At 47.8% G+C, this 22,053-nt stretch overlaps 1 protein-coding gene across 1 annotated transcript; it reads right to left on the reverse strand.

The window, feature by feature from the left end:
• Nucleotides 1-18,948: 18,948 nt before the first annotated feature.
• On the reverse strand, nucleotides 18,949-20,289 carry LOC121455556 (ADP-ribosylation factor-like protein 11). Its single transcript, XM_041663161.1, has 2 exons — nucleotides 20,224-20,289; nucleotides 18,949-19,637 (listed from the first exon to the last, which is right to left on the reverse strand). The coding sequence occupies exon 2, from the start codon at nucleotides 19,577-19,579 to the stop codon at nucleotides 19,004-19,006; it is 576 nt and encodes a 191-aa protein (XP_041519095.1). The 5' UTR covers nucleotides 19,580-19,637; nucleotides 20,224-20,289; the 3' UTR covers nucleotides 18,949-19,003.
• Between the last annotated feature and the right edge of the window lie 1,764 nt (nucleotides 20,290-22,053).

Below are 22,053 nucleotides of genomic sequence, written 5' to 3' on the forward strand. Positions count from 1 at the left end.
GGTTGTGGGAAAAGGAGGGGGTAATTAGAACACGTGGGACATGAAGGCTGAAGGAGAAAAGAGGAACCGTGGGGAAGAAGACAAATAAGGGCAAAGTATGTTTCAAGATGTCAAAATAAAACCCATTGCTTGTTTTTTTTTTTTTATTAAAACATAAATCCTGGGCTGGAGATGTAGCTCAGTTGGTAAGGGCTTGCTTAGCATGCTGCCTAACTTTATGCTAACTTGGCACAAGCTAAAGCCATCTGAGAAGGGAGAACCCCAATTGAGAAAATAAGATGGGGCAATAGGCAGGCCTGTAGGACGTTTTCTTAATTAGTGATTCATGTGGAAGAGCCCAGCCCACTCTGTGTGGTGCCACCCCTGGGCTGGTGGTTCTGGGTTCTGTAAGAAAGCAGGCTGAGCAAGCCATGATGAGCAAGCCAGGAAGCAGCACTCCTCCATGGCCTCTGCTTCAGCGCCTGCCTCCAGGCTCCTGCCTTGTTTGAGCTCCTGCCCTGACTTCCTTCAGTAATGGACTATGATGTGTAGGTGTAAACAAAACTCAATGTCTCTGCATGATTGGGCAGTCCTTGGGTAGCTCAGAGGAGTTCTGGTGAGGATCCAGTGAAGACGGTGTACCAGAAACCAGAGCCCTTGATCCAGACCAACCACTCGTTGCTATGAACATTTGCTTCTAAAGCTGATTGGACAAAAGGTGTATCATGTGGCATACTGCTCCCGATGCCACCAGGACAAATGAGGAGGTATTGGAGAGAAGGGGAAGGAAGAGAAGCCAAGAGTTTTTTTTCTGTTGTTTTGTTTTAATTTCTTGGGATTTTTTGTGCCTATTTTTTTGTTTATTTTATTTTATTTTTTTAAATTTTTTCTTTTGGGGGTACTGCAGGAGTAAGGGGAGGGCAACAGGGGAACTGGAAGGTGAGTGGAATTATGGTGCATGAAATTCCCAAAGAATCAATAAAGAAATTATGTTAACATAAAATCATCTATAAAGAGATTAATTGTGCAAAGTCTCAGATAAGCAGCTTAGCTGCTATACTTCCCTGACTTCCCATGCCCTAAAGTACGAGGCAGTGCATGTCCAGCATAGGTGGACAAGGGCACCACCCTCCTCCACTCACTCTTTAATTGGAGACTGCATCTTCTTCATGAAGCACATCTAGACATCCCTCAGATGGCATATGTAATACATTTCTCACCTTTGCTTCACTGCAGGAAGCAATAACACCCATTAGTTAAACCTAAGAAGTTAATAGACGAGGCAACCCAGTATATTATGCTTCCTGGATGAACTTCCTTTAAGACTTGTTTTATTACAAGGGCTTGGCTGTGGTGGCAGAGGGCCGACACCCTGAGTTCCAGTTGTACAATAAAAAACCCCAGAACTAAAACTGATAGATGTGCAATGCTGAGAATGGAAAATTGGAAGAGTAAAAAGAAACAAAAAGTAAGCAAAACAGTCTGGGTATTGGAAATGTGAATCTGTGGATTCAGCTATTCGAGAGGCTGGGGCAGAAGGATCTTTTGAGCCAAGCTGAGACCAGTTGGAGACATAGTATGTAGTAAGGAGCTGCGGGGGGCTGCGTTCTGCCCGGCGCCCAGCCACATCGGCACCCGCATGGCTAGCATATGCCCCGAAATAATTACATGGAAACTGTATTCTTTTTTTTAATTTATTTATTTATTAAGGATTTCTGCCTCCTCCCCGCCACCGCCTCCCATTTCCCTCCTCCTCCCCTGATCAAGTCCCCCTCCCTCATCAGCTCGAAGAGCAATCAGGGTTCCCTGACCTGAGGGAAGCCCAAGGGCTGCCCACCTCTATCCAGGTCTAGTAAGGTGAGCATCCAAACTGCCTAGGCTCCCCCAAAGCCAGTACGTGCAGTAGGATCAAAAACCCATTGCCGTTGTTCTTGAGTTCTCAGTAGTCCTCATTGTCCACTATGTTCAGCTAGTCCGGTTTTATCCCATGCTTTTTCAGACCAAGGCCAGCTGGCCTTGGTGAGTTCCCGATAGAACATCCCCATTGTCTCAGTGTGTGGGTGCACCCCTCATGGTCCTGAGTTTCTTGCTCGTGCTCCCTCTCCTTCTGCTCCTGATTTGGACCTTGAGATTTCTGTCCGGTGCTCCAATGTGGGTCTCTGTCTCTGTCTCCTTTCATCACCTGATGAAGGTTAATATTCTGGAGGATGCCTGTATGTTTGTCTTTGGATTCACCTTCTTATTTAGCTTCTCTAGGAATGTGAATTATAAGCTCAATGTCCTTTATTTATGGCTAGAAACCAAATATAAGTGAGTACATCCCATGTTCCTCTTTTTGGGTCTGGCTTACCTCACTCAGGATAGTGTTTTCTATTTCCATCCATTTGTATGCAAAATTCAAGAAGTCCTTGTTTTTTACTGCTGAGTAATACTCTAATATGTATATATTCCACACTTTCTTCATCCATTCTTCCATTGAAGGGCATCGAGGTTGTTTCCAGGTTCTGGCTATTACAAACAATGCTGCTATGAACATAGTTGAGCATATACTTTTGTTGTATGATAGAGCCTCTCTTGGGTATACTCCCAAGAGTGGTATTGCTGTGTCCAGGGGTAGGTTGATACCGAATTTCCTGAGAAACCGCCACACTGCTTTCCAAAGTGGTTGCACAAGTTTGCATTCCCACCAGCAATGGATGAGTGTACCCCTTTCTCCACAACCTCTCCAGCAAAGGCTATCATTGGTGTTTTTTATTTTAGCTATTCTGATAGGTGCTGGAGCAGTAGCTAAGAGCTTGTATAATCCACACAATGCAGTAATATGGGTGGCGGGACTGCGTCCCCAGCACCCCAGCTGGCTGGCTAGCTTATGCCCCGAAATAATTACATGGACACTGTATTCTTTTAAACAGTGCTTGGCCCATTTCTATCTAGCCTCTTCTAGGCTAATTCTCACACCTGGACTAGCCCATTTCTAATTATCTGTGTAGCCCACGAGGTGCCTTACCAGGGGGATACTAGCCTACATCCATCCTGGGTCGGAGCTTCATCACATGTGCCTCAGAGAGCAGAGCTATCCCTGCGTCCTCCCAGGAGAGGGGAGCATGGCATCTCTGTTCCAGAAAGCAGAGCTGTTGAGTCTGAGCTCACTTCCTCTTCCTTCCAGCATTCTGTTCTGTTTTCTCCTCCCACCTATGTTTTAACCTATGAGGGCTAATCAGTTTCTTTATTGCTTAACCAATGAAATCAACAGATTGATATATGACACTCCCACATCAACACAAGACAGAGAGAAGACAACACTTTGGGAATGGCCTTGACTTCTGAAACCTTAAAGCCAGCTCCCAGTGACACATCTCCAACAAGGTCATACCTCCTAGTTCTTCCCAAACAGTTCTAGCATCGGGGACCAGGCATTCAAATTTGCAAGCCCAGCGGGCCATTCTCCTTCAAACCACCACTCTGAGTAATTTCTGACCACGTGGGTCCTCTCATTATACATGAATAGCCTTTAATTTTATCTCTTGGCTTGTTGCTTATATACTGTTCTGTCTTTAATATTTTACTGATTGGACCATGCAGTTGAGTGACAGCAGTTCCTTGTACTTTTGTTGTTGTTTGAGACAAGGGTTTCTCTGTGTACTTATTGTCCTGTAACTCTATCTGTAGACCAGGCTAGACTCAAACTAAGGGATCTGGTTGTCTCTGCTTCTGGTGTGCTGGGATCAAAGGCGAGCGCCATAACAGCTGGCCTGACAGCAGTTAGTTATAATATTTTGCTTTTCTAGAACATTCTCAGGGATCCTCACATTTTCAAATATAATCTGCACATTCTGTGTCAAGCCCCCACAAGTGTCTTTGTTGATGAAGCCTTTTGCTGAGAAGTCCATTAAAATTTCTTCCTTCCGTGCTCCCCTATCCTACCTTCCTTTTTCCCAATCTTCATTTTTTCCCCAAGTTCCCCCCATCCTCCCCTTCTCCCTTTTCTTTCCCCATCTCCCCTTACCCCCATCCCACCCCACCCCCAAGATCCCAATTTTCTCCCCGGCAATTTTGTCTACTTCCCATAGCCAAGAGGATAACTATATGTTTTTCCTTTGGTTCAACTTCTTACTTAGTGGAGCTGATCTACTGGGAGCTCACCAAGGCCAGCTGGACTGTGACTGAAAAAGCAAGGGTTAAAACTGGACTCTCTGAACATGGCGAACAATGAGGGCTGATGAGAAGCCAAGGACGATGGCACGGGGTTTTGATCCTACGCAATGTGCTGGCTTTGTGGGAGCCTAGCCAGTTTGGATGTTCACCTTCCTAGATATGGACAGAGGGGGGAGGACCTAGGACTTACCACAGGGCAGGGAACCCTGACTGCTCTTTAGACTGGAGAGGGAGGGGGAGAGGAGTGGGAGGAGGGGGAGAAGGATAGGAGGAGGGGGAGAAGGGTGGGAGGAGGGGGAGGGAAATGGGAGGCTGGGAGGAGGTGGAAACTTGTTTTTTTTTTTTCTTCTTTTTCTCAATAAAAAAAAAAAGAAAAAAAAATTTCTTCCTTTGCTCCTCATTTCTTGTCTGTGGCCCTGTGTTAAGACTGCAAGTGAATTGACCTTTGACATCTCTTGGTTGTGTTTTTGTTGAGTGGAATTTCATTAGAACTGGAAGAACTTAGCAGTTTTCTCCCATGTGCCCCTGAGTGCCCAGGGCAAGCCAGAGCTGTCTCCATTAATCCACTTCCTGCCCAGGGATCTCACCACAGATCCTTGTGTTCCTTGTTAATAGTGACATCTGCTGGCCGCAGGTTAACAAGACAGTACGGTGGTAACTTGTGGTTGTGCTGACTTTATTCTAATACAGTACAACAGTTGCCTCTTGTGGCCTCATCCACTACTTTCTTTGGAGCCTTCTTCCCCAGTGGTCCTCTCCCAGATTGCCCCACACCCAGCTGGCACCTGGGCTCCAGAAAGTTCAAGCTGGTCCTGCTGGCTGTGGGCATTGCCCTCCCGCCCCTAGCCTCTTCCTAGGCAGTAGGGAAAACCTGGTGGGAAGAAGTGAATTTGACACCCCCCCCCCCCCCGGGGGTTGTGCCCTAGGCCACTGTGAGCCTGATCTGGCTGGGATTCTGGGGTTAGAAGGCGGGTGATTGACTGTCTCCCTGGGCAGCAGGTGGCAGGGTATTTTTAGCCTTTGGAGTCTTTAGGGAAAGGCCAGGGTGAGGGTAGAAGGGCAGTGAGATCCAAGGACACTGGTTCCTCCAAGACCTGAGTTCAAAAATCTCCAGAGACTGGGCCTTTCCCCAGCACCTCACAGGCTCTTGGGTTCTGGGTACAGGTTGTCCACTGTGAAAGCCACACGCTCATCCAGTCATTGGCCGTTTCCATGTCTTAGGCAGTTAGTAAATGGGGGAGGGAAAGTGGCGGCTTTGGGATGCCAACCTGGCAGGCACCCAAAGAAAGACTGACCTGTTCCTCTTCAGAGCTTCTGTTCACGGTACTGCCCAGCCCTCACCTCAGTAATCCCATGAACCCCAAGAACGACGATCTTATTCTAGCTATCAAAGAACGAGAAAATGAAAGCTGAGAGGCCTGACTGATGACATGGGTGTGGGAGGTCGATCTGAGGCACCACAGCCACAGGGCTAGGGCCTGGCTGAGTGCTCAGTGGGACCAGTTTGGAACTGTCTGCCAGTGAGACCCTGCAAGAGGCCTGGTTCACTGGTTCTAAGCCTTCTCCAGAATGGTTGGTTCAGTGCTTGGCATGTGCTCCTGGGAGGATGGGCACAGCAAACCCCTCACTGCGCTGGGCTTTCCCATTGCAGCTCATGCGGTCATTTGGCCTTCACTCAGCCTACAGAATAGGCCCTGAACTCCATCATAACTGTCTCCCTCTGAGGGGGAAACTCAGAACAGCTGTAAGGGGAGGGGTCTGTGGCTCCCTGATCCAGCCAGTGGAGGACCAGGGACAGCCCTAAGTTTGGAGGAGAGAATCCCTATCTGGGAGAGCCTTCTTCCCTGGTCCTGGTTCCTCTGAGTGCCCCCAGCTGGGGGCCCCCAAAATAACCGTATCTGAAGATCCACAGGCCACACTGATCATGAAAGCTGGCAATGATGGGACCAAGAGGGCCACCCATCTCCTAGAGATTTTATGGTGCTCTGGCCCAAGGGAGCCACCTTCACCATCACTTCTGTGGGCACCAAGAGTCATGCCCAGGCAGGAGGCTCCCATTCCTGTTGTGCAGCCCTGAAGTACAGACACCAGCAAGACTGAGGAGTTCCTGGTGCCCTACCAGGTACTCACAGTTGGCTCAGAAGCGCAGTGTGCAACACAGGCAGGTGAGAGTTATTTGTCAAATTTAGTGCCTACTTCAAGAATTGAAACCCAACACTCGAAGATAATCTGGAGAGGCTCCTGCGGACCTTGAAGGTTTCCGACACTGACTCGACACCCTCCCTCTCAGAAGAAGTGGATGAGGCCAGCGATGAGGTGAAGGAGAAGGCAGCTCTCAAGGGAATTCTGGGTGACAGTCAGCTTATCCTGGCAGACTGCCACCTGTTGGCAAAATGCCACATGGTGTAGGTAGTGCTTCCAAAACACGGGACCTTATGCTGGAAGACTTTCCTCTTCCTGTTCAGATAACAGGGAGATAGAGGTGGCCCATGATCAAGGGGTGAAGGCCCCCACCCTGAAGGGTCTCAGTGACTACCTTGCTTACTTTGAGTTCTCCACAAAGTACCTGGTGGCTTCTCCATTTCTAACTGAGGGATAACTCCGACATGGCCAATGGGTAAGGACCTTAGGTTCTTATGCCCAGCTAGGAAGCTGATATTGGGGTAAAATATAGGGGTGAGAAGATTTTTACCATGGGATAAGATCAGTAGACAATGCATTTCACTACCATGGAATGAAAGCATGCTGGGTTTGCAGGGCAAGGACAGAAGTTGCTAGAACTATGGGTGGAAGGGTAGCACCTCAGAGAAGGGCACGTTAGAGAGCAGAAGATAAGAAAGGGAAAGTCCCTGTGTCGAGCTGCTGAGATGCTCGTCTGTTAAGAACACGTGCAGCTTCAGTTAAGCATGGCTGCTTTCCTCTATGTGTGCTGGGGATCCATGCTTAGGACCTTATTCTTCTGGGACAGACTTTACCCACTGAGCAACCTTGCCAGCCTTCCATGTTAGCATCTTAAGGACTCTGTCCTTGATTCAGGTGAGTGGGACTTCCTCAGCTGAATGGAGAAGTGCCCAGTCCAGGAACCACACTAGAGGCCCTAGAACCTGGAAACTGAAGTGTGAGCCCCTGAGGAGAGCGAGTACAAGACAGGCAGTCACCCCCAACCAGCTGGATAGAGCATTGTGATTGGTGGTGAAGGCATCAAAATACAAGAGCCAGGTCCGGGGCTGCAGCTCAATGGTTGGCCAAGCGCTTGCTTAGCAACCAAGCAAAGCAAATCAAAACCCAGATCCTTCTCCTGCCAACGCCAGCCCCTTGTGCTGCATCCCTCATCTAGAAAGTGCTGTCAGTTCTCTGGTTCAGGGTTCTGTTCCCATGGAGTCTCATGGTCACGATCAACACCGCATCATCTCCCCTAACTATCTTAGAGTGACCATGACCACCCTCATATGGGACACTCTGATATGTCCTGCACTGGAGAAATCTGGTTTATGTCCGTCAACCCAGCATCTCCCGAGCTTCTGGGAACCTGAAACCTGCTTCCCAAGTCACTTCATGTCTGTCAGCACTGCTATGTCACAGGTTTCACGGAACCAGGCCACTGCCACCTCAGGATGGTGTCAGCTGCTTTGACTTGGGGCTGCACTCTGCTCCAGCTGGCATGGAGTTGGACTGACCCCTGCTGGCATGGAACTTGAGCCCATCTCCTCCTGAGCCAGCCCAGTCTGGTCCATGTGCTCGGCCTGTGTCCCCTCCACAGTGGCTGCCATTCAGTTCCCACTCGTTTGCTATGGCTGCAGGGAAATGAATCCCTCAGGTGCTCCCGTCACAGCCATCCTCACTGTCATTCCAGAACGACATGCTGAAGCCATGCTCACCTTCCAGCCGAGACCCTCAGGACGGTGACTCCTCGCTCCCTGCTTTCCCTCCTGGAAAGACAAGAGTTAACTTCCTTCCTTCTCTACCACAAACTTCCTTCCTTCCCTTCTCTCCAAAGGGGCATTTGGTTAAATGAATACTTAGTGTTTATGTTCTTAGACTGTGCAAATGTTGTTTACAACAAGCTATTTAGGGTACTGGGGCTGTAATTCTTTTTAGTGAAATTCTCTCCCTGCAGGTTACAGGTTACAATTCTCTCTCCTTCTCCCTCTCCCCCTTGCCCTCCATTTCTCCCTCCCTCCCTCCCTCCCTGTTTTCTACGTGCGTCTCTATAATACAGCTCCAAACTCTCAGTACTGAACACTTGTGTTCAGCAAGGAGGCATGTATAAGGTTCATTCCCAGGATTGGAAAAAAAGAAAACATCTAAGTTGGTGGCTTTATAATCACAGTTATAATCCCAGCTCTTTGGATACTGAGACAGGGTGGTCTATAGAATGAGACCCTGTCTCAAAAATCAAAGTAAGGTTAGAGATGGCTCAATGGTTAAGAGCCCTGGCTAATCATGATGCTCAGGATCCAGGTTCGGTTCCCAGCACACACGGCCGCTCACAACCATATATAACTTCAGTTCCAGGGGTCCCGGTGCCCTCTTCTAATCTCTGTGGTCATGTGCCATGTGGTAGACATCCATACATGTGAGCAAACACACATTTTAAAATAAATATTAAAAATCAAACTGAAAATTTACTGGTATAATTAAATGAGTAGGTGTTTGGTAAGTTAGAAGCCTCTGAGGAAACATTAGTTCCTAGGTTCCCATCCATACTGGTTGCCTTGGGGCCTCTCCATAGCATTGTTCTGGAAACACATTGAATTTCTCTAGTGCTGACCACAGTGTTACTTGAATCTCCGTCTTCAGCTTGGTTTATTCTTTGAGGAGGTGAAGGAGCATGTGACTTCCATGTCTGAGAACAGCCATTGTTTTGTCCTCACATGTGACTCCCATGTCTGAGAACTGCCATTGTCCTGTCATCACATGTGACCTCCATGTCTGAGAACCACCATTCTGTCATCACATGTGACTCCCATGTCTGAGAACTGTCATTGCTCTGTCATCACAGTGGATGCATAGTTTGATTGGGTATAAAATTGTAGGGCAAAAGTAATTCTACATAAGCTCACTGTTTTGTGTGTGTTCTTATCTTAAAGTAGTTTTATACTCACAGAGAAGTATCGAGTTGTGTAGAGTTCTGCCCTATGGCTTTACCCAGCTCTCCTTCACGCTGGCGTCTCACACAGACACAGTATGTCTTGCAGTAGGAAATTAACTTCATGCCCCGTGGTTTCCTACTCCACCAGCTACGTTCCACCAGGGTCTCCACAGATGTCATCCTGTTCTTCCAGGATTCTATGTTGCATGTAACTGTTGAGTCCTCTACTCTGGGCTAAGTCTTCAGTCTTTCTGTTTCTCACAACCTTGACATCCCTTAGAATGTTGTGAAGTTTGGATTTCTCTGAAGCTTTCCTCATGGTTACAGTGAGTTTTAGGCTTGGGGCAGGGACGCTCCAAGGAGCATGCCTTTCTCTGAGCATCAAGTCAGGGAGCATGAAGCTTGTCGGACTTGTTACTGGAGAGAATGAGAATTCCTGTATAGAAGCTGTGTCTGCAAAGCCAAGTGACTGACGAAAACTTCAGTGATGGGGAGAGCCTGGCATGTTGTTGGTCCACAACCTAGCTGTAACTAGGGGCACCTGTAACTGACTAAATAGCCATTCCTTACATGGCGCTGTATCAGATTTAGTATCCCATGACTAACAGACATAGCCAGACCTAATACCTGACAGATACCTTTAGCACATACTAGCAAAACCTTTGTATCCCACCAACGGAAGGGCTTAGAGTGTTGTCAGACACAATCCAAGGCCTTTAGCAGTTTCCGTAGCTGGCTATAACCCACCAACTTGATGTACCCATCAATATGCTTGAAAACTGTCCTGATTTATGACTGTGTTCTTTTATCATAAAACGTTCATGAAATTGCTACCTTCCTGGAGCATAGTATTTTGGGAGATTGAAATCTATGGTTTTGCCCCCTGGTCATTCATATTTAGCTCCAAAATAAACCATGTCTTTTATTCCTTTGAGATGAGAGCTGTTTCTTCTTCTTTTATCTTTCATTCTTTTTTTCCTGCTTTTTTTTAAGTTGATGCTAGTGATGCTGACCTGTCCACATGGTTAAGTGATTTCTGCATTTTCCCACTATAATTTTGTTACAGGGCAAAATAGTGCACAGGTTTCCCCATCTTGTGTTCTTGCTGAGACCACTTAGGTTCCAAAATTTTATCTCCTTGATGGAGAAACCCATGGAAAACTACCCACCTCTATTCTAGGAACCTGAGGTCAAGATGCCCCAGCTAACTTAGCTTCTGTTAACCTGCTTGCTTGTCCAGACTGCCCCTTCAAGTAACTGTTTATCTTAGTATCTGTTAAACTATTGCAGCTACAGGGCGAGATACCAGGGTATGGTCTTGCCTTTTAAAATCTTTTACCCTGAACACTTGACATTATACTTGGGTCCTGAATACCTGGGTATAGTTCCAGACAGTTGGAATAAAGATTTCCAACTGGCTATAAACTGTGTCTGAGTGGTCATGTCATGTGGGCTCCCCTTAAACATTTGATTTTACTTGTTTGTTTATTTTTCACATAGGCCTAATGTAGCCCAGGCTAGTCTCAAATTCTCACCACATAATTTAAGCATCCAATGATGAAGCTAACCTGCAGCCGTGATTGCTAGAATATTCTAGGGTGATTTTTCTGTTCCTCTCCGTACTTTTACACTTATGAACTGAAATTCTCTTGTACGGTGGAGCTGTCCCTTCCCTTTATGGACTTAGTCACTCAATTATTGACGAGCGTTGTCTCAGAATCGATTACAATATAGGCTTACTGCTTACACTGTCCCTAGAATTTTTCAGGCCTTCTATACCATCCTCTGGAGCTCAGTGTCATTGCTATAGAGAACCTCGCTGTCATTTTGATATTTACATATCTCTCTGTATGAAAAAATGAAAGTGGAAAAGCGGAAAGAAAGCATGGTGTGAACTCTGTGGATGTGGCCAGGGCTTGTCATCTGAGGACAGTGCTGACCTTCTGCTGGTCAGCATCTCAGTCCTGGTGTGGGGCACATGTGCTTTCTGTCACACATGAGAGCTAAGTCAGAGAGGTCCCCGCAGCCTCTGCTCAGTTCACGAACTTCCTCTCAATCTCCAGTTTCTTATGTGTCTCCCCTGTGCTCATCGGGCATGGCCACCAGAGAAGAAATAATAACATTCTGCTCAGAACTGGGGCAGCTGCTGCTGGAGTGAGGTGAGAGGTCGGGCTGAGGTCATTCTCCCCCTACACTCTCCACTGCCTCTGGTTTTGATCGCACTTTGGTCCTTCCTGTGGCATGTCCTGAGACCTCCTGATTTTAGAGCCTAAGTCCTGTGTCACGTGAAAGTGTGGACTCTGGAGACATGCTCTGAAGCACAAATGATGTGTGTGACCCACTCTGTGTCCTGTGCCCTGCCTCTAAACCAGAGTAGAAACTTCTTAAGTCTGGGCACATTAGAGGGGTTGATGCTGCCTCCCTCAGACTGGTGAGTGCTGGAGAGGAAACCTGCCAAGCTGCACAGACCAACACAGTGTTGACTCTGTCCTGTGAACTGTTTCCACATGCCATGGTTTCAATGTTCATCTCAAACCTGTGAGTCTCTCTTCTGCTTTTTGGCTTTTATGAAATTTTGTTTCATTTTTTTCTTCCATTCTTCTTTTCTTTCCCTTCTTTTAATTCCCCTGTTGCCTGCCTGTTGAGGTTTGGGGAGCCCATACAATCAAATGTGTGTATACACGTCACTACTTAGGCTAATAACTCAATAGCCTCCTCTCTTTGGCTTCCCTGAAGACACCCCACACTACCCCACATTAGTTTTAGCATTAATAACCGTGTGTTTGTCCTGCAGCCTCAGAATTGGATTTGGTTATCTACATGTCCATCACAAAGGGCCAGAGGTGGACCTGCAGGGGAGTGACCCTGAGGTCTTCCCAAAGCTGTTTAGTCATCCCTGCCTCAAAGGAAACCAGGCCCAGGTTGAGGCCACACACTTGTGTAAGAACCTTGTGACCCAGCTGTGACTGAGCAAACAGCCAACAGACTCTCTCCAACAAATACCATCTGACTGCTCTGGAGGATTTGACCCCACCCTGTCTAACAGGAGGGGGTTGTGGTGTGCTCGTTCTTGTGCCTGGGTCATGGAAGGAAGACAGAAAGAATAAGGGAATTAAGAGGGTCTGAGAATGCAAAGATCTGGTTTGCCTTTCAGGCTGACTGAGAGTCTAGAAACTTCGACTCAACTGATAAACCAAAAATTTCCTTCAGAGACAATGTGCCGTTCCCTAACGATACCCCAGACAAAGATGCTAACAATGACGAAGGTCGGCTGTGCATCAAGTTTGATGCTACATGAGACTCTGTTTAAAACAAAACAAAACAAACCCTCTGCTTCCACAGGGCTAAAATGTTTGTAACCTCGAGTTTTATGCGATTAACATACAAGTCTCATCCCCAGATTTTTTGATGTGCCTCATAATGTCACAATGCCAAGCCAGCAGGGGCGCTATGACCAAGACTCACTGAAAGAAGCTGTGTTGCTGGGTGGTGGTGGTGTATTCCTTTAATCCCAGCAGAGGCGGAGGTGGGCGGGGGTGGGGGAGAGGTGGGGGGGGCGATCTCTGTGAGTTCGAGGCCAGCCTGGTCTACAAGAGCTATTTCCAGGACAGGCTCCAAAGCTACAGAGAATCCTTGTCTTGAAAAAACCAAAAAGAAGCTGTGTCTACAAAGACTAATTGGCTGAATAGAACTGTTGTCATGTGGAGACCTTGGAATGTTGCAGTTCCAGGGCCTGATGATCTTGGGGTATTTTACCCTCCTAAAGAGACATTCATTGCCCTCCTCTGTATCTGAGCCAATATCTGCTGTCATAAATCCTTTAGAATGTACAAGCAAACCTTGCCTTAGTTTGCTGTTACTGTGATAAAAACCATGACCAAAAGCAACTTCGGGAGGAAAGAGTTTATGGGTTACAAGTCTGTTGAGCCAAGGCAAGAATTTGAGGCAGGGGCTGAAGCAGAGACCATGAAGGAAGGCCACTTACTGCCTCACTTCCTTGATGGGGGAAGAGTCTTTTGTTTTGTGTTAATTTCATTGGTTAAATAAAGAAACTGCCTTGGCCCTTTAATAGGACAGAAAATTAGGTAGGCGGAGTAGACAGAACAGAATGCTGGGAGAAAGAAGCCTAGTCAGTCAGTCGACATGATTCTCCCACTTCAGACAGACGCAGGTTAAGATCTTTCCTGTAAGCCACCTTGTGGTGTTACACAGATTATTAGAAATGGGTTAGATCAATATGTAAGAGCTAGCCAATAAGAGGCTGTAACTAATGGGCCAGGCAGTGTTTAAAAGAATACAGTTTCCGTGTAATTATTTCCGGTAAAGCTAGCCGGGTGGCGGAAGTGGCCTGCCACTCCTCACAACACTTCCTGTAGCTTGCTCAGCCATCTTTCTTACACAGCTCAGGTTAACCTGCCCTGGTGGAACTGCCCTCAGTGGGCTGGCTCCCCCCACACCAGTCACTGATGAAGAAAATGCCCACAGACAATCTGGTGGAGACATCTTCTCACTTGAGGTTCCTCTTCCCAGTTGACTCTAGCTTGTGTCAAGTTGAACAGAAAACTAACCGGGAGAGACTGCTTCTTTCCACAAGTCAAAAGGATAGAAACACTGTCAACACCTAAAGCCCATGGCTGTGCTGTGACCCAACTTCCTGATGGGTCCACCAATATATTTGAAAGGACAATGAGGACTACTGAGAACTCAAGAACAATGGCAATGGGGTTTCTGATCCTGCTGCACGTACTGGCTTTGTGGGAGCCTAGGCAGTTTGGATGCTCACCTTACTAGACCTGGAAGGAGGTGGGTGGTCCTTGGAGTTCCCACAGGGCAGGGAACCCTGATTGCTCTTTGGGCTGATGAGGGAGGGGGACTTGATTGGGGGAAGGGGAGGGAAATGGGAGGCGGTGGCGGGGAGGAGGCAGAAATCTTTAATAAATAAATAAAAAAGAAAAGTGCCTTGACTTGCAACTGTTCTTATAAAAACTTCAAACTGCTACCACACTGGAACATGGACTTTGTGGTGTCCTCAATCTGTGTTCCTAGGCCATGGTCACTCATTTTTGGCTTCAGAAAAAATCATCTTGTATCCCTTTTGAGTGAGATCAGTATTTTTCACACTGCCATTCATTAACCAGAAAAAAAGGGTAAAGTGGCTTTTTCCTGAATGTTTAAACCTTATAGAAAGACCGGGTTGCATCCTACACGAAGTGACTGCATATTGCATGTAACCGTGATTTTTATGTTCAGCTTTGCCCCGAGTGACTCCATTTTGCCACGGTGCCTGGCTCCATGTAGAGCGATAATGTGGATGAAGGAAGACTCTGTGTGGTACCATGCGCATAGGTACCACTTGTGAGGCACAGGCTGAGAAATAACTTATTCTAGGAGCTAAAAAAGAATCTCTGTAAATTTACCAAAGTCATTTAGGAGCACAGGCACATATGGCGTACCAGAAATACCAGAACCAAGGATTTCCGGAACACACCTGACCGAGCAAGGGTGCACATCCCACCATGAGGGTGTGCTATGGTCTGATGGTGATGGTCCCTTGAACCTGTCAAATGACCACTTGCTGTGTGCATCAAGGGACAGAAGGGTAGAGAACCCCCCCCCACTGTCTCTGGGGCTCTAGCTCAGCTTGTCTCCACTGCTCATTGTCTGTCCATCTGCCCACTCACCCAGACCTCACCTCCCTCTGCAGAGCTGAAGTCCTGCCCCCTGCATCTATAGCTCTACTCTGTGACCCTGTGACCCTGTGACCCTGCAGCCCCACTCTGCCCTTTCAGGAACTCTCCAGCTGGGTGGCTGTAGCTGCCTCTGTCTCCAGTTAGGCATCCTTGAAACCCTCACTCCCTCTGCAATCACTCTGAAACCTATAAACATACAGAGCATAATTCACATGTGGTGTGTGAGTTGAGGTTCAGCTCAAGGGTAGAGCTTAGCAAGTACAAGGCCCTGAGCACCCTCCTCAATTCCAAACAAACAGAAACCAACCAAACAAACACCATAAAATTGGAAAAGAAAAATCTGTGTTTGCTAATAGCTCAGAAGGGAAGCCTGGAGTAAGGAAGGGGTAGGTTGTGAAGTCTGGAGTAAGGAAGGGGTAGATTGTAACCAAGGAAATCGATGCAGTTTGTGAACCCAGTTAGGTCTCAAAGAAACTCAGGAAGAAAGACTGAGATGCCCATTTAACATATCAAAGCAGTCTCTGGCCCCAGGTGCTCTCAGCATCTCAAGTACCCCTTACAGAGTCCTGGCTGCTCTCAGCACTCCTCAACTCCACCCCCATCACCACCACCACCTGGTGCCCTACCCTAAACTTCTCCAGCACTTGAGCAAACTTCGTTTCCTTTCCCCAGCTTCTCTTTCCAACCTAACAGCCATTTTGGCCCCAGGCTGTCTTGGCTCCACTCCTTGATCCTCAGGGCCTGCTTGCTATCTCTACTCTTCTCTCTCTCTTCTCTCCCACTCCTCCCTCCCCCATGACTTAGTATATTCTGCTGGCCCTGTTCAGTCTGGACTCTTCCAGATTCCATCAGCTGTTCTCTCCCTCGTGTCCACAATAAAACCTTCCCTTCAACCATACCTGGCCTTGGCCATGTCCTCATTTTCATTCAAAGTCTGACCCTGAAGAAAGACCTAAACATCTCTATGTTGCTGGCATAGTGTGCTCATGCCTGTTTACATCCTAAGGCTTGCTTAATTTTTAAAACATGTGCATTATATCATTTGAAGAACATAACTTAGCCAGAGGGTCACATATACAGTTATTGTAACGTGTGAGTATCTTTCTCAAGAAACCCACACCTATAGCTTTGATGGGTACTATAATCTCTCTACCTTCCCTCTCCCTCCCTTCCTCCCTTCCCCACCCCTCCCATTCCTTCTACATACTGAAATTTCTCTTCAATCTTAAAAGCTTTCCTTGCCTCATCCTAAAATTCTTGTCTGTGGCATAGTCCAGCTTTACTGTGTGGTGGGTCCAAGTGGGGGGGGGGAGAAGACCTTGGGCTGGGGGTGGCAGTGTTGAGCTGTCTCTGTTGTCCCTGAGAGGAGCTACTCTGGAAGTGTAGGACACAGTCAGGGACACAAGGCTTCCCCCTTGAAGATCACAGCTGCTCCTCTGGCTGCTCGGGCACGCACCAGCACGCCCCGATTAACTTTACAGTTGTACTGACTTATCCCAGCCCAGCCTGATTTTTCTCTAAAGCTTTATTTTTCCTGCTTTGTATCCCAGGAGGCCAGTGACCAGTGGAGAGACTCATCAAAACTGTGAGCTGGAGAGGGGCCAGGCTGAAGGGATGCTCAGGGCCGGCCTGTCAGTTATGTGTGTCTCCATCGGTTGGGTCTTTGCTGTCTACACACCCAGGGAAGTGGCAGCTCCATGCTCCACGGTGCTTGTTAGAGGCAAGATAACCCAGATTCATTATCACTTGGTGCAGTTCCCTTCCTCCCCCTGGTACCTTGCATCCACACTTCCTCGGTCTTTTGTCAACTTCCAGCTTGGCCTATCAGCGGTCCCTCCCCACAAATCTCAAGAAGTCATAGACATTAAAATAGAAATGTCTTTCCAAACATGGGGTCCCAGGTCTGTAATCCCAGAAATCAGGAGACTGGGACTCAAGGAACATGATCTGGAGGACAGCCTGAGACTTTCCATATCCCTCACCATCCCTTGTGCTCACCCCTCATTCTGTAGATGCCTTGACCCAGGCACTCCCAGGATGCTGAGTCTTGTTGTTTTTTGCTTGTTTATAGCTCATACTCCTCCAGCGCAGGGAGGGGTTAACTCAGAACAAGAAACCCATTTCTAATGTGTGGATGTTTAGCTGTTAATAACACACACACAAAGGTTCCGTCTCACAACGTGGGCTACAAATGTGTCTGTAATACGTACCACAGCACATCTGTCCCCCCCATCCCTGGGCTGTAGAGAGAGAGTTGGAGAGAATGGCTGCTGTTGCCAGGATCTTCAGATTGATCACCCAGAACTCCTGGTCCACAGGTAGCAGTGGTTCCCTGGCTGAGTTTTGTTTCTTGGCTCCTTTCCCTCCTTCCTCTGCCTTCTTCCCCCACTTTCTCTCTTTCCCTTCCTTCCTACATTCCTTTGATCCTTCCTTCTCTCTTTCTTGATTTATGTACCCTGACCCTCTTTTCTCAGGGTCTTTCTCTGTAGACTGCCCCTCTTCCCAGTGTTGTGTGGCCACCAGGCAAGGGGAGTATTTGTTTTTGTTTTTGCCACAAACAAAGCACTCTTGCTATGTGCCTTTCATGAGAACTGAGATCTGATCTTTTCTGTTGTTATTCTTGATTCACATGGCAGCCCTGCTGCCCTGCAGCTCACAGTTCTCCTCATATGCCTGACTCCCAAACACTGGGGTTACAGAGAGACCCCACAGTCTTCCTGCACCCCTGATCCACCCCTGATCTCTACACCTGCTGCACCCCCATCCAGTGCTACAGATTGAGTCTGAAACCCTGTACATGCATTCGAGGCACTGAGCTGCATCCCAAGCTTGATATGATTGAAAACATTGTTAGGAATAATTGCTCATCAATGTGCTAGACTTTGGTGGCTTCTCATGGAAAACCTTATCTTCTCTGGGTGGATGGGGGTGGGGTGGGGGGCAAGGTGGGGGGAGGAGGATGAGGGGAGGGAGTGGGAATTGGGATTGGTATGTAAAATGAGAAAAGATAGTTAAAAAAATAATTAAAAAATATTTGCTTGATCTGGAGAGATGGCTCAGCGGTTAAGAGCTTTGCCTGCTCTTCTAAAGGTCCTGAGTTCAATTCCCAGCAACCACATGTGCTCACAACCATCTGTAATGAGATTTGGTGCCCCCTTCTGGCCTGCAGGGATACATGAACACTGAATACATAACAAATAAATAAATCTTTAAAAAAATATTTACTTATTTGCAGGGTGGGAGACACATGCTTGCCTATATATAACATATATAAATACATACATATACACATATGTGTATATATACATACATACTCACATATGTGTATATCTATATATAGCTACATGCCACAGCACATGTGTGAAGGACAAAGGACAATGTGTAGGAATCAGTTTTCTCTTTCCACCCTGTGGATTTTGGTGACCAAACCCAGGCCATTGGGCTCAGCAGCAGGCGCCATTACCTGCTAAGCCATCTTCCAGCCCCCATCGTCTCAGCTTTAAGGAAAGACATACGCTACAGAGAAGAAAAAGGGAGTACAAGTGGGGTCATTTTATTTTTTCACAACATAGGATGTAGGGCAGAGAAGGGCTCATCAGAGTTGGAGAGAAGGGTGAATCCTGGAAGGCCCCAGGGCCCTGGGGACACCTGCAGCACTGTGGGAGCTGAAGCCCCTCCTGGTGACAGTGACACCTAGGTCCAGGTGACACTCAGATGCACTTTTGAAACCTCTTTTCATTTGTGAGCTTGGTTCTCAGGTATTGTCACCAACTGTCACCTTCGCACTTGGTACTGAGCTGTTACCTGAGGCATTTTGAGGTTTTTTATGTTCCCACTGGCTATGATTATTCAAAAAAAAGCACCGGTTGATTTTCAGTATAGTGCTGATAGGAGTAAGTCCTGAGAAGAAAACATCCCGCCCAGGAGTAGAAGGATTTCGCATGTAGTAAACTGAGCTGTAGTTTCTCAAGGATCACTTGGCCTTTCCTGCTCATAGAAGCAAGGATAAACTGTTCCCCCTGCTCAGGGGGTCTGGCTGGCCCTGACCCCTGTCCTGCTCCAGCCTGGAGTCCCAGGCTAAGGCATTTCAGCAGGATCTCAGCAAGTGCCGCAGGCTCTGCAGGGCTTCCTGTAGCCCCTGGCCCGTGAGAGCACTGCAGGCCCGGAGCTCCCAGCAATGGTCTTGAAACCTTTCCAGGCCTAGCCTGTTTCTGATTTCAAGCAATGGAAGAGCATCAGGCGCCTCCTGCTTGTTGGCCAGTACCAAGAAAGGGACGCCGGCCATGTTGGGGTCTTCCAGGACTTCCTGGAGCTCAGCCACTGCCTCAGGCAAGCGGGCTTCATCGGTGCTGTCTAGCACATACACAAGGATGTCAATGCCTTCCAGGTAGTCCTTCCAGGTAGCCCTGAGCTGCGGCTGTCCCCCGATGTCCCAGAGAATCAGTGACACACGTCCAGGAGATTCAAGGGGCTCCACATTGAAGCCCACAGTGGGTGAGGTCTCCACCAGAGGATTGCCTTTCAGTTTGTATAGGATCATGGTCTTGCCAGCAGAGTCGAGGCCCATCATTACCACCTGGGCTTCTGCCTTGTGACCTCTGGAATTCACAGAGCCCATGGTGGCCTCTAATAAATCCAACTGCAGAAAGCCTGGGGCGCGCATAGGCTATTCTGTCTTCCTGAAGAAAGGCGAACCCATGCAGACACGCTGAGCGTCTACCCTAGAACGAAAGAAGTCGTTTCAGGGAAGGCGTTCAGACCCAGGCCGGGCCTTTGAAAGGTCCAGGAAGTGAGGAAGTATGAGTCTCTGATCTCTGGCGCGGGTGAAGGACTGTCTGAAGATACAGAAATCAGGTGTCCTTCCTAGGTAGTTAGAGAGGAAGCTGCCGCCAGACCCTGGTCAGTGGAGGAGGCAGAAACTGTTTTCAGTTTGCACCGTCTGAGGCCTCTGGCCCTTCTGGGTTCCTCCCTAGACCCAGAAGAGGCAGCACACTGCATTCCAGACAGAGTAGAGAAGCCGGGTCACTGAGTGCTGACTTTTTGGAACTCCTCCCAGGCCCAGCACACTGGCCTCTCTAATTTCTATTGACAACCTCTGCTGATGCAGGCGGATTTGAGTCTGAGCCAGGACGTTTTCTACACCATCTAGAAGGTCTCTAGAAACCCTAGTCTTTAAAGCCTACGGACTGTCTACAGTTTAGGAAGAACTTGGGGGAGGGAAGAGGGAGAAGACAGCACTCCTAGGAGTCTGCATCAAGGGCCCTTTTTCACTCCTGCCACGGGCAGGAGAGCAGGCACCGGAGTTACCTCTGTGGTGAGCCTGGTCTGTGGCAGGTGTCCCTCCGCCAAGGCACTCCTCCGCCATCAAGCTGCTCTCTGCTGGTCGCCAGTCCCAAGAGTGAGGCCTGAAGGAAGTGTGGTAACTGTTGCAATTTGTCCCTCTTCTGCTTCCTCTCTCAAGTGGTTAGGGCGGACATCCTCCCATAGTGGGGATGTGCCTCAGAGACATGGTAGTTCTCCAGTGGTTGGTGGAGCCCAGACCAGCACCAGTTCTCATTTTTGGCAGCTGAGTCCCAAGGTCTGTGGGGGATTGCGCAAGCGCAAGCGTTGCTGCTTTCTGTGACTCTTTGCCTTGACTCCTGTGACGGACCTCCGTGGGAATTCTGAACACAGGGGCACGTGCATCGGTACTTTTCTGGTGACTGGAGAGTCTTAGATTTGCAAAACGGTGAAGCTTGTAGCAATCAAAATGGAGTCACTTGTCAAGCCCCAACAAAAAAAGGAGGAAAAATGAATTAATGAATAATAAATAAGTAAATAAAGGAGGGGATCTCATGCATACATAACTGATAAGAATATTCATAAAAGACTAAAACCACAACCTTACACACACAAACACGCGCACGCACACACACACATGTGCACACACACATACACGCACACTCACATGCACACAATGGTTATACAAAGATGTCTGCCCAGCAACTGTTTTATCTTGGAATAGTACAACCCTTTTGATTTTTCTTTGTAGCCTAAGTGGTTTCAAAATAGTTTTGTAATCCTCTTATATTGGGTGTGTGCATGTGTGCACATGTGTATGTGTGTGTGTGGAATACAAGTATGTATGTGTGGGTATATCCACACGCACAAACATGTGCAGGCATGTGGAGGTCATAGGTCAATGTCAGGCATCCTCTTCAGTTACTCACTGCCTTATTTCCTAAGACAAGGTCTCTCACTGAACCCCCAAGGTCCTTGTATTTCTGTATACTTGAATCTCAGCCTTTCCTAAGGCAGCCCCTGTGGATCTCACTGACTTGGGTGCATGAACCCACATTGCAGTGCTTTGTTAGTACCAAATAAAGAACATTAGATGTCAGAGAATCCCTCTGTTTAGTCAGACAGAACCATATGTGTATTAAAATGTGCAGTGTGATTCTAAACAAAAAACTCTCCAAAAGTGTGTGTGTGTGTGTATGTGTGTGAGTATACACCACACACATACACACACACACACACACACACATATGTCAAGGAAAATCTAAATAACTGTTTATGCAGTGACACTATGGGAGGAAGGACTGTGGTGGTCTCACTTTATAGCTAGCTGCTCTTGATCTAGTGTCCCGAGGACCAGACCTACAGAAAAGCAACGTTAGCCATTGGTGAGGGTGATGCTGCAGCAGATGCTTTGCCTCTCCCTGGGCTCCATCTCTCTGTGGTCCACCATTGTCAGGTGCCATTGCCTATGTGCCTGAGCACTTTATATGTGGACTTCTCTTCCATTTTGTCATGCTACCTTCCTTTTATTTAGTCCTTATGTTGACTTTATCTCAAGATCCTAGGGGTGAGTAGTCCTGTGTAGAACAGGAGTTGGGCAGAGCCTGACTCAAAAGCTCTTTGCAGTTGGGCCGGTTGGCTGTATACCTTACCTCATGGGAGGAGGGAGCAGAGAGGGTAAAGCTACCCTAGCTAAGGCTGTGCAATTCTTCCCTAATTGCATGCTGTCTTGGGGTCTTGGGGGAGGGCCTAGAGGATGTAGGTGGGGATAAAGGAAGGAGACTCCAACTACACAGCCATGCAGAAGCTGCCCTCCCTCTTGGGTGCAGACCTTCTAAAGTGTCTGGTTAAGGTTAC

The sequence above is a fragment of the Microtus oregoni genome, unplaced genomic scaffold (genome assembly GCF_018167655.1).
Source record: "Microtus oregoni isolate MIOR12 unplaced genomic scaffold, Mior012 000001F_ref0000356, whole genome shotgun sequence".
Classification (NCBI taxonomy): Eukaryota; Metazoa; Chordata; class Mammalia; order Rodentia; family Cricetidae; genus Microtus; species Microtus oregoni.

Bases quoted from the DNA above. Each gene is read 5' to 3' on its own strand.
- LOC121455556 (XM_041663161.1), bottom strand. From the start codon at position 19,579: ATGCGCGCCCCAGGCTTTCTGCAGTTGGATTTATTAGAGGCCACCATG.